Source organism: Grus americana, chromosome 4, assembly GCF_028858705.1.
Source record: "Grus americana isolate bGruAme1 chromosome 4, bGruAme1.mat, whole genome shotgun sequence".
Taxonomy (NCBI): Eukaryota; Metazoa; Chordata; class Aves; order Gruiformes; family Gruidae; genus Grus; species Grus americana.
Window position 1 is genome coordinate 354,446 of NC_072855.1, and position 12,353 is coordinate 366,798.

At 54.7% G+C, this 12,353-nt stretch overlaps 1 protein-coding gene across 13 annotated transcripts in view; it reads left to right on the forward strand.

Annotated features, from left to right (window-relative positions):
* DCTN1 (dynactin subunit 1) overlaps window positions 1–12,353 on the forward strand; it is a 79,206-nt gene that overhangs the window by 10,538 nt on the left and 56,315 nt on the right. For 3 of the 13 annotated variants that reach the window (XM_054824946.1, XM_054824952.1, XM_054824953.1), the window contains exon 1: window positions 1,995–2,290. The exons of 4 other annotated variants lie outside the window; for them this stretch is intronic. In XM_054824946.1, coding sequence (XP_054680921.1) covers window positions 2,258–2,290 — 33 coding nt within the window. In that variant the 5' untranslated portion in view covers window positions 1,995–2,257. Of the gene's footprint in view, window positions 1–1,708; window positions 2,291–12,353 lie in introns of those variants that run through there. 6 more of the 13 variants (XM_054824942.1, XM_054824945.1, XM_054824947.1 and 3 more) reach the window with 5 other exon arrangements.

The window sequence follows — 12,353 nt, forward strand, 5'->3', positions numbered from 1 at the left end:
CGGGGCTAGCTGAGCTGATGCTGGTCTCGCTTTTTCATCACTTCATTGTGTTTGACTGGTTTTGGTTGTGTTCGACTTGGCTTTTGTTCAAATAATGCGGATTTTTGGCACCGAATGCCCTTGATCTGTCCTAGAGCTGACAGGGTTGAGGGGAACGGGAACTCTTGCCTTTTTGTAACTTTCTCGGAGACTTCGGGGTTGGATTTCTGTATGTGTAACTGTTTGCTTTACAGCAGCAGAGGAGAAGTGACTTCGACTCACACATCCGTGTATCTGCAGCAGGCTGCTCAGGATGTGCCGGGCAGGTTTTAACTTTCCCTTTGTGCTGGAGTGACTGGGGCAGGTTTGTCGGCTGCAGTGTGCTTATCCAACGGATAATTTAACCTGGGCTTTGCGTGAGAAGTGGAATTGTGTTTTGACAGAACCCCTGCAGCTTTCCAAAGCGGGCTGCTGGAGCAGCAGCAGGGTTTCCTGTGCGGCAGAGAGTGCCTCTCCCGGTCTGCCCGGTGCGCACGGTTGTCTTTGTTTGCTCACCGATTGTAGCTCTGGTGATCAGCAAGTGTCTGGCGGTTGCTCTGGTTGAGTTCTTGTTTGTTCCTGTGATAAAGTCCTGGTTTCTAGCCCATTTGTTGTTGTTCATCCCCGTCGTATGTCCTTAAAGTTCCTTCCCTTGAATGCGATTGCTGTATCCTTGAAGGCCACCTGCTTTGCTCTGGAAGACGTTCTGGTCTTCCTCTATCTGAATGTGCCACCCCCTGCTCGGTGCCATGCTCGGCTCTTTTGGCGCGTATCCGTGGTTTTCAGGCTCTTCCGCCTGACTCGTAGTTCCTAAAGCCAAGTTTCCGCACAGGCATGGGCGTTCGGATAGCTGGCGTGAGGCCTGCCTTTCTTGTTTGCCTTTCATCGACCACTCAGGCATCATCCGCAGCCGTGCAGGAGGTCGGGGTTGGGCGAGGTAAGGCACCACGGGATACAAGTGTCAGTCTCATTCCTTAATACAAGCATTTTGAAAAATTCAGCCCCCATATTGACCCATCAGGAGCTTCCCGAGTGGGTTCCTCTTCACCCTTTTAGAAACTTGCTGATGACGTTGGCTTTTCCCTCCAGGTGCTTCGTCGCCTCCTTTGTGGTTGCTGCATCCAGGAGCTACACCGGGAAGCAAACGGTCAGAAAAACTCACGGTGCGGCCCCTGTTTTGGAGGCGTCCCGGGGGCACGGCTGGGTGCAGGGTCCGGGGTGCTGGTGGGTGCTGGTGTCTCGCAGCCGCAGAGGAAGCTGCAGCACGAGGCGGCTGGGCACGGTGGCTTGCCAGAACCCCGCCGTTAGCCCCGTGTGCCGTTCACAGGCAGCAATTAACATCACAGACAGCTCTGAGAAGAGGGGCTGATGACTTTAATTAGGCATCTATTCAGATCAACCAGGGAAAGAACAATTATTGATTTTAAAAAATGCCACACCATTAACTGTTTGGTCTCCGTGCCTCCCGTCTGCCTGTGCTGCGGTTGTGCGCACACCTTGACCTGGCGGTGCCGGGGTGCTGTATGTGGCCGTGGGGTGTTGGGCAGAGAACGGTGCACCACAGCGTTGTTCTTCCTCAAACTTTACCGTGGAGGGGTGCGGTGCTGGGGAGAGGCAAGGCAAGGAATGGCTGGTGGGGGCAAACCTTGGCGCAGGCAGGGGCACGGGAGGAGCATGGCAGGCACGCCGAGTGCCGCCGCCGTGGTGTCCAGGGGTGACTTGGGTGTCTCCAGGTGCAGGAAATTCAGGTGGCTGCTGCCCAGCACGGTGGGACAAGGTTTTATCCATCCCGGTGTCCCGGCACGGGTGGGCGAGCGGCGGCCGTGCTGGCAGCCGTGCCGGGGCCTTGCGGTGGCGGCCGTGCCGGCGGCCGTGCCGGGGCCTTGCGGTGGTTGCGCCGAAGCGGTTGCCTTTGCTCCTGCGGCTCCAGCAGCAGCCGGGTAGCGTTAGGACCCAGCGAGCTGGCAGCGCGGTGACAAGTCTGGAGCAGCACTAGCGCAGAGTAGTCTCCATCAGCCGGGCTGGATTTTTGTGTGTCCCTGTGTTAAAGAATCCTCTGCCAGAAAAGGGCTTTTTTTCCCCTTTCTGTGTGGCCCAGCAGAGCCTCGCCGGGGGGACACGGGGATGGTTAGATCGGCGGAAATGTGAAAAACCTCTGCTGAATAACCGCTGGCCATGAACTGAGAGCATTATCTAAAAATAATAAATCTTTAAAATAAAGAGAAAAGCCAGCAGCAGCATGGCCCAGAGCAAGAGACACACATACGGCCGGGTAAGTTGGGGGAGGGAAACTTATTTACAAACTCCTGGCTATGCTGTTAGATAATATTGTAATGTATCTTAATGCTATCTGTTGCAATGAAAAAATAATCTATTTTTATACTGAAATCTAGATTGTGTTTCCTGTGCTTTCGTATTTCTGGAATTTGATAGCTTCATCAGTAATGATATCTGTTATGCTATACAGTGGGTTGATAAATAGTCTGAATTATATTAGCAGCCGCGTCCTTTTGATTTAAGTTAGTCTGTCTTTGCTGTTAATTATCACTGATAATGCGATGAGGCATCAGCTGAGCCTCTGGTGATGACAGAATCTTTCTAGGGCTTTTCAGCACAAAGATTCGGGCTTGTTTTCCTTCCTGCATCGTGGTTTTTCCTTCCTCTTTGCTTATTTTCCAGGTTGCATGGTGAGATACTGAGCTTCCGAGTGCCTGAAAATCATTTCCAGGTTTTACCATATTGCAGTTAACCCTGGGCTGTGCGGTGGGCAGCAGAAGCGGCGCCGGGCACCGGCCCTACGGCGAGGCCTTTCTTTGGAGTTTCTTTCTTTGTCGTTTTGTTCCTCCTCGCTGGCCTGGTGACATCGTGTCCCAGATGCTCGCTGTTTTGGGGACCGGGCACCGCATTTTCAGCATCTCCGTTACTTGGCGCTTGCCAACTTGGCAAAGTGCTTTGTAACTCCAGGGCCGGTGGCAGGGGCGGGAGGGCTGCGCTTCGGCAGAGCCGGGGAGGGCAGACCCCTTCCTGCCACCCCCCTTGTGCCGGCTCCGTGTCCAGCCCCGGGGGCTGCCCAAAAATAAAAACCCCCGTGGGGGAGCGTGACCCGCGACTGCTCTGCCTGCCCGGGCAAGGGCGTTGTGCGAGAGCACCGAGCCCGGCGCCGGCGGGGCATGCGCCTGTGATTTGGTCTCTGGCCGAAACGATTTGCTTGCGTAGTCACAGGCTGCCGAACGGAGCAGCTGCCATTCAGAAAAAGGCTCGGGGCTGCCGGCGATAGCGTGTGGCTGGAAAGTTGCTTTGCCCACCCTGCGTGGGGTCGAAGCGTGTGTCGAGGTGGCTGCGGAGCACTCCCCTGGGCTGGGAGATGGTGTCTGCGGGCGTGTGAAGGCGGGCTGCCCGGGCTGCTCGGGCCGCGTGTGTGCTAAGCGCCGCTGTTTTCAATGGGGAGTGGGGCGCAAGGGGTGAAATTCCCAACTGAGTCCTGACAGCCCTGCCCTGATAACTGCGTGGAATTTCGGACGGGCAGGCTGGTGGCTGTGTCTCCTGGATGCGAGCAGGCTTCTCTGTGTTCTACTGGGATCGTGGTTTGAAACCGGTACTGCGGGGAGCAGAGCTGCAGCAGCCCCTCCGGCTGGGCTGGACCGACCGGCTGTCCCGGCGGCGTCCGTACGAGGGTTTTAGGGATGTGCGGTCGTACGCCAGTGCTGGGGCTGGCATTGCTGCATTTGGAAATAACCGAACCGTTCGCATTTGACTTCTTGCTTCCTGGCCTTGAGCAGGATGAATCCAGCACCACAGCAGTGGGGGCTTCATCCTGGCTCATCCACAAGTCTGACAGCGGCAGACCCGCGCTGCTCCAGCTTCTGCTGGGTGAGACGGCAGCCACCCCCACCGTGTCACCGGCTGACGGGTCTGCTCTTAATCCTGGGGTAATCCCCTCCTTTCAATAGGGATGGTATGGCAGCACCACACACTGTCTGCTCGGTAATAACTAGACTTAGCAGGAACTAGAATTATTTCCCAGTCTTTCCTTATTCCAGCCGTGTTGGGTCAGGTCTTGAATCAGAGGCTGGGAGCATTTTAACCTGCAGCCGTGAATCTTGTCACGGGAGCTTTTCGGAGATGGTTGCTGTGTTCGAGGTTTGCCTGAAACTTTTGATCTGTACTTTGAATGACAGTTTGAGGTTCAGTTAGTCATATCTGCATGGAGGGAGACGTCCCTGCGTGCCGGTGTAATGATGTGAGCCTGGCTTCTGGAAGGAATACAATAAATATTCCTTGGGTTATCCACTATAATGGAGCGAAACGCTGAAACCGTCATGCTCAGATGAAACGCAGTAGTGACCCAAATCATGCTCAAATCACAAGTCAAGTCACTTGGAATTGCATCCATTTTTCAGTGAGTAATAAGCAATGTCCTCAAATAACTGAGGAAATGGTCTGTAAATGTGTGTAGTACTTTAAACGGGGGTAAAAATGTGAAAACGCCATGTTTCTGAGCAGTGCCAGGTGGGCGGTTGTGCGGATGGAGCAGTGGGCAGTCGCAGCGCAGCCCGTGGGCTCAGCTCCTCACCCAGACAAGGTTTCTTCTCCAGCCCTGTCCCGTCTACCTGGTGAGCAGGACGAGGAGCTGCGCCTGGGACAATGGCTTCCTCTGAGCCGTAGGGGCTGTCCTGGTGCCACACGGGCACTCTCTGCTCCCCCATCCTCTTTACTCACCATCAGTGCATCACCACTGTGCTTTCTGTGCCCAAAATTTGGGTGTGTGGCCCACTGGAAAGGCTGGTGTGACTGGAGAGGATGCTCATGCCTCCCGTGGGCACTGGCAGAAGATGACTTTTGGTCACTGGTGGCAGGGGAGGGGTTCCCGGCACTCAACCCACACCTGAAGTTTCGTCCGTCGGTTTTCCTGGAGACGGAGCACAGACCCTGCAGCGTGGGGTGCAGCTCTCGAGACTCGCTCTGGTTCTCGGGAAGAGATCAGCAAGGAGCCGGCATGTCGTGCCGTGCCTGCGGACCCCAGGAGGTTCTGGCTTGTGTCACCGGCTGTTGTGCCCCGGTGTCCCCAGGGACAACTGTCCCCAAGCTGGCGGTGTCTCTCACCCCCGTCTCCTTCCTCCGCAGCTGGTGAGGGACCGTGGCCACAGCCGAGAGGAACGGCCGCAGGCGGGCACCGGCTTCCCTGGCCCACCCCACCCTGGCTCTGCCCTTCCGCCTCCGCCCGGGAAGGCCATCGGGTCCCCGGCTTGCGGTTGTCCATCTGGGAAGGAAGATGGGGATGTGCTATTTCCAGCTTGGACAATTTCTCTCCTTTTAAAATCCAAAATTGGGGTAATCACGTTGTTTTGAACGTTCATGAGAATGCCAGTCTCGCATTTAGCCAGGCAGACTAGTCCCTGGCTTGTCTGACATCAGGGAGAGCTGAGGTGAGACAGAGTCATCAGAGAAGTTGGGTTGAGCCTGGCTTCGGTCCGACGTGCCGACGGCACCACGAGGAACAGAGAACATTGATCCTGGTGCGTGGTCCTGAGGCAGGGACAGCGGTGATCCCCGGCTGGACTGAGCTGCTGCGTACGGTTTCGGTCAGAGCAAAGGTGCGTGTGTTACCAAAACTGTGCTCCCTGGCACGGGGGGAGCGTGGTGAGCTCCTGAGCTAAGACCGTGGAGGTGTTGGTGAACAGCGTGCACGGTCATCCTCACGTTGGAGCAGCGCGATTTGTTCTGCTGCCTTCTTTCTAGTTAGAGCCAGCAGTTAGAGAGCCTTCGCCTTAGGGGCATGAGTATGTCAGAAGCTTATTCTGTGCTCTCCTTTCCTGAATGTTAGGGCTTCAGGAAACGTTTCTATTAAAATTAGTGCTTATTGACAAATGACCTTCGGTATGGAGGCTTTGATGGATTTCTGTGTTGGCCAGACTCACCTGTAGAACGTACTGCACTGCCTGAGTGTTATCTGCGCCCGTCACAGCCACAGTTTGATGTTAAGCTTGAGACCAGGTATTGAATTTGAGAATGAATATTGCAGCGATCGCGCGTGTATTTAGCGGGGTAGGTGGTGTGAGATCCCCTTTGGTGCAGAGGAACGAGGTGCTTCTCTGTCTGAACCGCGGCCAGGGGTGCTGGGAGAAGCCAGCGAAGCAAAAAAAAAAAAAAAAAGCCTGGGGTTTTTATGGCTCCTGGGGGATTTTCGGTTGTTTTACCACGTCTGTTCTGAACCTCTCTGCTTGGAGACAGGAGCAGTCTGTCCTTCCCGTGGAGCGGTGGGTGGACTTGGGATGGTCCCGTTTCTGGTGGGTCCTGGGGAGCTGCAGCCGTGGTGCAAAGCTGCTAGGGTGGGCTTCGCTGAGCTCCCTGAGCGGCCGTGTCTGGCCCTCGTGCTGTGTCCCAGCGGGTCCAGGGCGTGGAGAACACTTACGTACCTTCACGGGCCTTGTAAAGTAAAGAAACGGGCCTTTGTTTTTCCAGCTGGCACCACGTCCACCTTCCCGACCCGCCAGAACTCCCTCCGTTACCGCGGAAGGGTCTCTTCCGTGCCCACAGAGCGACAAAAAGGAGTTTTCACCGCTGCGCCGAGTGGAGTGCGTGAGGATGTGTGAGCGCATGCCCTGCTCCCCCGTTCATCCGCCCTGTGATTTGGAGACGATCAGGACACTTGTAAAACCAGAGGCGGGGGGCCGAGGTGCTGCAGGGGCCACGCTCTCACTGGGGGTGACCTGCCGGCCGGGGGAGTGTGTGGCTCCTGAGGAGGAGGAGGATGAGGAAGAGCTGCTGCCTCGCAGGCAGGTGCCGTGGTCGCCCCACCAGCCCCTGCCCAGCCGGGGGCTCGCACCAGTCGTCCGTATGCAGGACGGGAGCTTTCGGGGGGGGGTGGCGGTGGAAGGAGGTGGAAACAGCCGAGGTTTCCTAGGGACAGTTTTGGGGACCTGTGCCCATCTGTGTCCCCGCTGGGAAGGCCCTTCTCCCAGGGACCGCTGTGCCTGCCGTCGCGGGTAAAGCTCTTCTCAACTCCTGGCTGCCTCGACTTCCCCGACTGTTCTTAGCAACTTCATGTTTTTTTTGTTCTTCCTCAAGTGGGGCTGAGCAGTGACCTCCCTTCGGAAAGCCGTGCTCTGAGTGGACACGCAGCTTGCGAGTGTTCCTTTTCCGTCAGTCTTATTGTTGCCGTTTTATTCGGGGTGAGTTTTGTGTTGGTAGAAGTCGTCTTCTAGATCCCCCAAAGACACGCCACGCCGGGGGAGAAGGAGCTGCTGGGCTTTTGGGGTGTGATGTGTACCTTCTCGGCTCAGTGAGGTCCCGTTTAGGAAGAGGCCCTGGGGAGCAGCGGTAGGGCAGGACACCGCTCCAGAAGTCCCTTGGCGAGAGTCGTAAGCAAAGTGAGCTTGGAAACGGTTATTCCAAACTGCTTTTTTGCTGATATTACAGACGATGGACTTTCTTGGGAAAGGAGGATGCTCAGCATGAGAACGCTGTGAAATTAATAAACTTTCTGTCCTTTTTTTAAAGTGAAACCTTATTTGATAGATTTACGAAATTATAACAATTTTTCATTTGAGACTGAAAACGTGTACCTGATTTAATTGCGTTAACTTTTGTCATTCAGCACTAATGAGATTGCAGACATGTGAGAAAGATGTTAATGACTTGTTCTATTACTTTCTTGTTGTGATGCATACCCATATGTTATTAATTGGCTGCTGTGTTAATTATAACAGCCGACTAATGACTTGAGTGACAAGCCATGGGACTGACCCGTGTTCATACAGGCTGAGGGGAGTATGAGGCCAAGGAACATAAAACTTTTTGAGATGTTGCTATCATTAAATAAATCCATTATCGGGGAGGTGGAATATCGTTAAATAAATCCATTATTGGGAGCTGGAAATGGCTTGTGGGGCAGCGGGGGCTCGCTCCAGCCATGAAGCTGCAGGTCCCGCAGCTCCCTGAGCCTGCCGGCCAGGACTCGGGTGGGTGCTCCTGCCTTTCCCCGAGCACGGAAGCGCACGGATCCGTCGGCTCTGCCTCCTCCCCAGCCCCGTCCCTGGGCTTGGCACGAGCGGTCGTCGCTCTGCTCGACCGAGGGAGCGCGTCTGTGCCACCGGTGGGACCGCGGCTGCCGGCGCCGCTGGCTTTGAATCCAGTGGCCGTGGGCCCCGTTAGCAGCAGAGGTGTCCCGGGGCAGCTGAGGTCCCAGCTGGGCTCGTACAGCCCCGCTGGGGTCCTCGCTGTGCCCTCTCCTCTCGGGGAGGTGCGAGAGCAGCACACCTTGGCAAATGCTCTCACCCCGTTGGGGTGCCGGCGGCGTCTGCAGGGAGATGGTGTCTGGGGTCTGGCAGGGCTTCGCTGGGCAAGGAGGAGGTGAAGTCAGGGAAAGGAGCTGGGACGAGCTGGTGCTGCCTTGGCTGTTGGTTTTGACTGCCGCAGTGTTTCAGCCCTGGACTACGTTCTTCGGCCTTTTTTTTTTTTTTTTAAAGCGGTTTAATAGTGCTTTGCAGACTTCAGTTCTCTCCTTCTGAGGTGTGCAAATGTTAGAGGCAGGAATGGGTGCCAAAGGCTGAATTTCCTTGGTTTTATTGACCAGCAGCTTTGGGTGAAGTTCTGTCGTTCCTGGGACAGAAACACCACGCTGTGCCACTGCCAGCGGACGCGCTGCGGGAGTAGGCAGTGCGATGGAAAAAGCGTCCTTCATCCGGGATCGGACACATTGTGCTCGTTGCAGCTAAGTGCCTGTCGGGATTTATCGGAACACAGCGGCTGGGATAGCTATCTGTATACCCGTGTGTTATTTTTTAGGTCGCGCCCCCAGTCATTTAGAGCTTTTTCATGTTTATGGCTCGGAGGCTTAGTCTGAGCCTAACGCTGCAGCGATAAATTACCTGCCAGAGCATACGGAGGCCGTGTGTTCACCCAGCTCACGTCTCTGCCGGGGCTCAGCTCACCGGGGTACGGCACCACCGCCCCGGGGCGAGCAGGGGCTGACTGCCTGGGAGGGACAGACGGGCGCCCAAAAGAAAGGACAGAAAATACCCACAGCCCCTTCTCCTGGCTGTTCGTGGGTGCCTCCGGAGAGAGAACTGGGGTTTGGTGGCTCCTGGGGGATTTTTGGTTGTTTTACCGTGTAAAAAGTAACCTTCAAATGCTTTGCCTGTGTGACGGGTTACGTAGAGAAGAAATACAAAGCCCTCCGTCTTATTTGCTAATGAAAATGCCAGAACTCATTTACAACGAATCTTTAAAAGGGACTACTGCCTGAGTTGGCAATTTTTTTTCAGACTACTCAACAGATTTACAGTAATTTGCATAATGTTGTGTTTTGCTGTGGTAATGTAAATTATTTTGGTCTACCCTTTCATAGCGCTACAGAGAAGAATCCCGCGCTGGGTATCTGTTGATGGTCGGGCAAATTGCACATCCTGGAGGCTTTTAACTGCACTTTGATTTTTTTTTTTTTTCCCCAGTTGCTGGACTGCAGAGCGGAGGCTTTCTGGTGCCCAGGTGGTGTGAAGGGCCCTTGCCAGGTGCTGACCCGCAGGATGATTTTTATTCTCCTTTTCAGTAAAATCTGGTGTTCGTTTCTTTCTGCTGCGCTAATTGGGTAGCTGGCTGCAATCTCGGGGTGGTTTGATGCAGGGAAAAGGCCTTTTCTTTCTGCTGAGGGACTGCTCGCTCCTCTGTGGGCATGGAAGGGGGTCGCTGTGGCAGAAACTCGCTGCCGGAGTGCGTTGCAAGTGAAACGTGGTGGAACTTCCCAGCCAGGCTGGTGGGGCGAGTCACTCGTCTGCTGCTAATTCTTAGGGGCTGGTCTCTGGAGATGGTTTTGCAAGGAACAAAGAGGTGCAGCTTGCTTTATTCTGCATCTCTGCTACGTAATTTGTAAAACAGGCCCTGAAGAGGTTTTGTGGTTTAAAAACAGCAGGAAATTCTTTTTCCATGTGAAATCCCTGGAGAATTTCTGTGACTGCTGGTGAGGAGGAAGGCAGCCCTGGAGGCCGCTGGCGTGCTCGTCTGCTGTGGCTGATTGCCCCAAAGTGGGAAATCTGGCGTACGAGACTCCTCACCTCCAGCTCTCCCCGTGGCGGGCGCCCGTCTGCAGCCACATCGGGGCCTGCTCGAGTGACGGCGTTTTTAAAATCGGCCGGGGCAGCACGCTTTGTAGGTTGGTCATCCCTGATGGAGAACGGGCGATAGGCTGGAGGGAAGGACGTCGGGAGCCTCGTGAAGTGGCGTGGCTGTCAGAAAAGCCGTGATGTGGAGCCGTGCTGTATCCTGTACCTGCTTGCTTAAAGATCTAGGTGTTTTGGTTACTGTTAATGTGTGCTTTTTCTCTGACTATGCTTTGGAGAGGAAGCAAGGAGGACAAGCTCTGCCGCAGCTCTCGTGTGACTGCTCTGCAGAAAGCGTTCCCCAGACGCCCACGTGCAGCCCACACCGCCAAATGTGATGTTGCTGCAGCAGAAACGGTGAAATAGTTGATTTTTTGAGGCCAGTTTATCTGCTACCGCTCTGCATGCTGATGCTATAGAAAACCCAAAATGAAATCGCTTGTGAGGTTGTCTGGTGAAAGCCTGGCTTGGGCTCTCGCTGTGCTCTGAGGCTCTCGCCTTGTCCCGCTCGGTGCAGCCCAGGCTGGTTCCTGCAAGTCGTGCTCCGCTCCTCCCGGAACATCTCCCGGGGCTTTTCTCTGCCAGTTCCTGCCTCCTGGCTCGTACAGGCGTTGGAGTTTGTCCTGCCTCGCAGTCCGTGCTCCTGCCCCGGCCCTGTGGCTGCGCGGGCTGTCCACGAGCTTCTCCCGGGAAATCTCGTCATTACGAAGTCAGCAGTGCCGAGCCTCAAGCTGGAACGTGTCATCATCAAAATAACAAAAACCTAAACGCGATGATTTGAAGAGAGGGTCCGCAGGACTGGAGCTGAACTTCTCCGCAGGAAGGCAGCGAGACCCTTTCACCTGATGAATTCGCAGTAAACCCTCCTGCTTTTGTGAACCTGTGCGTTATTTGTCCAACCGGTGTGTATCAGTCGGACGTTATTTATCAAATCAGTGCGTGTCAGCAGGACGTTATTTATCAAACCGGCCGCATACAGGCCGTGGTGGCACAAACCCGATATCTTCAGTTTATAATCTTTCTTCTGTGAGCGCATTCCGTGCTTTAGAACCTTTCTTAGCCGACACGCGTTGAAGTCGTGTGTGACCCCTCACAGTATGGGTGTTCTGCCATCGGTGAGCTGTCGATACGAGCGTACGAGCCCGCGTGCCCGGGGAGCCGTGCCCTGCAGCTCGTGGTGTTTCACGCACCTGTAGATCTTACCTGGACTGCGGCTGCCCATGGCCACCAGCAATGTAAACTGGAAACGCAAGCCAAGGTGGATAAAAATGGCAGTGACTGGTTTTCAAGTCGCTGAGCAGGAACCTTGCTGTTCAAACGGGAACTTTGCTTTTCCCTTTGGCTTCTCGTTTTCTCAGAGTTCTGCTCTCATTTTTTCTAAAAGTGGGGCACGCTGACTTTGCAGCTGCGAGTGTTTTGCAGAATGCTGTTGCTAGTCCTTCTGACAGCTGAAAGGATCTGGTATCTTGGCAGACTGTTATTTGAGTATGTAGCATAAGTCTGAGATTTGAGGTCTTGGTTTTGTGTGGTTTCCTGCCCCCCCCCCCGAAAACAGTGGTTGAAAGATTAATTTGTGCATTTGATTTCTGCCAGTTGTATTGGCATGAAAAGCGGAGTTCGGTTTCGTGTGGAAAGCCGGCGTCACAGTTCTCAGTCACAAAACCTCCGGGCGTGATGGGTACGTTCCGCGTTCCGAGCCAGTGCTTCCGTATGCGAAGGGAGTTGAGGGTGCGTTGGTGCCCGCTAGGCCCGGGTTCCTGCACGAGGGTCTTCCGGAACACCCTCGGCTCTTCGCAGGGACCGAGGTCTCCCTGCCACCGCGGAGCCCCGCTGGGTGCCGGCGTGGGAGCGCCCTTTCTCGGCCCGTTTCTGTGCCGTGCTTTGGGGGAGGGAAAGCCGCCTTCTCCTCTCATCTGAATAAAGAGGATATTCTTTTGCTGAAGCCAAGCCCGGCAGCAATCAAAACAAAATATTTGCTACACAATAAACAGAACGAGTGACAACTGGGATGATGTAAATGCCAAACGTGCTTGGTGTTAGAGGCTGCTGTGAGACAACGCCGCAGTGTCGGGTGAGCCGTGGAACTTGAACCGAGCCAGACAGTCAACGGCCCCCTCCCTTAACTGTATTTAAAAGCAGCAGCCTTTTACAGGCATCGGCACTCGGGGAGGGACTGTTAGTACAGCATTGCTTTTTAAACAATTAAAAATAGGTAGTTAATTTAGGTCTACGGCAATA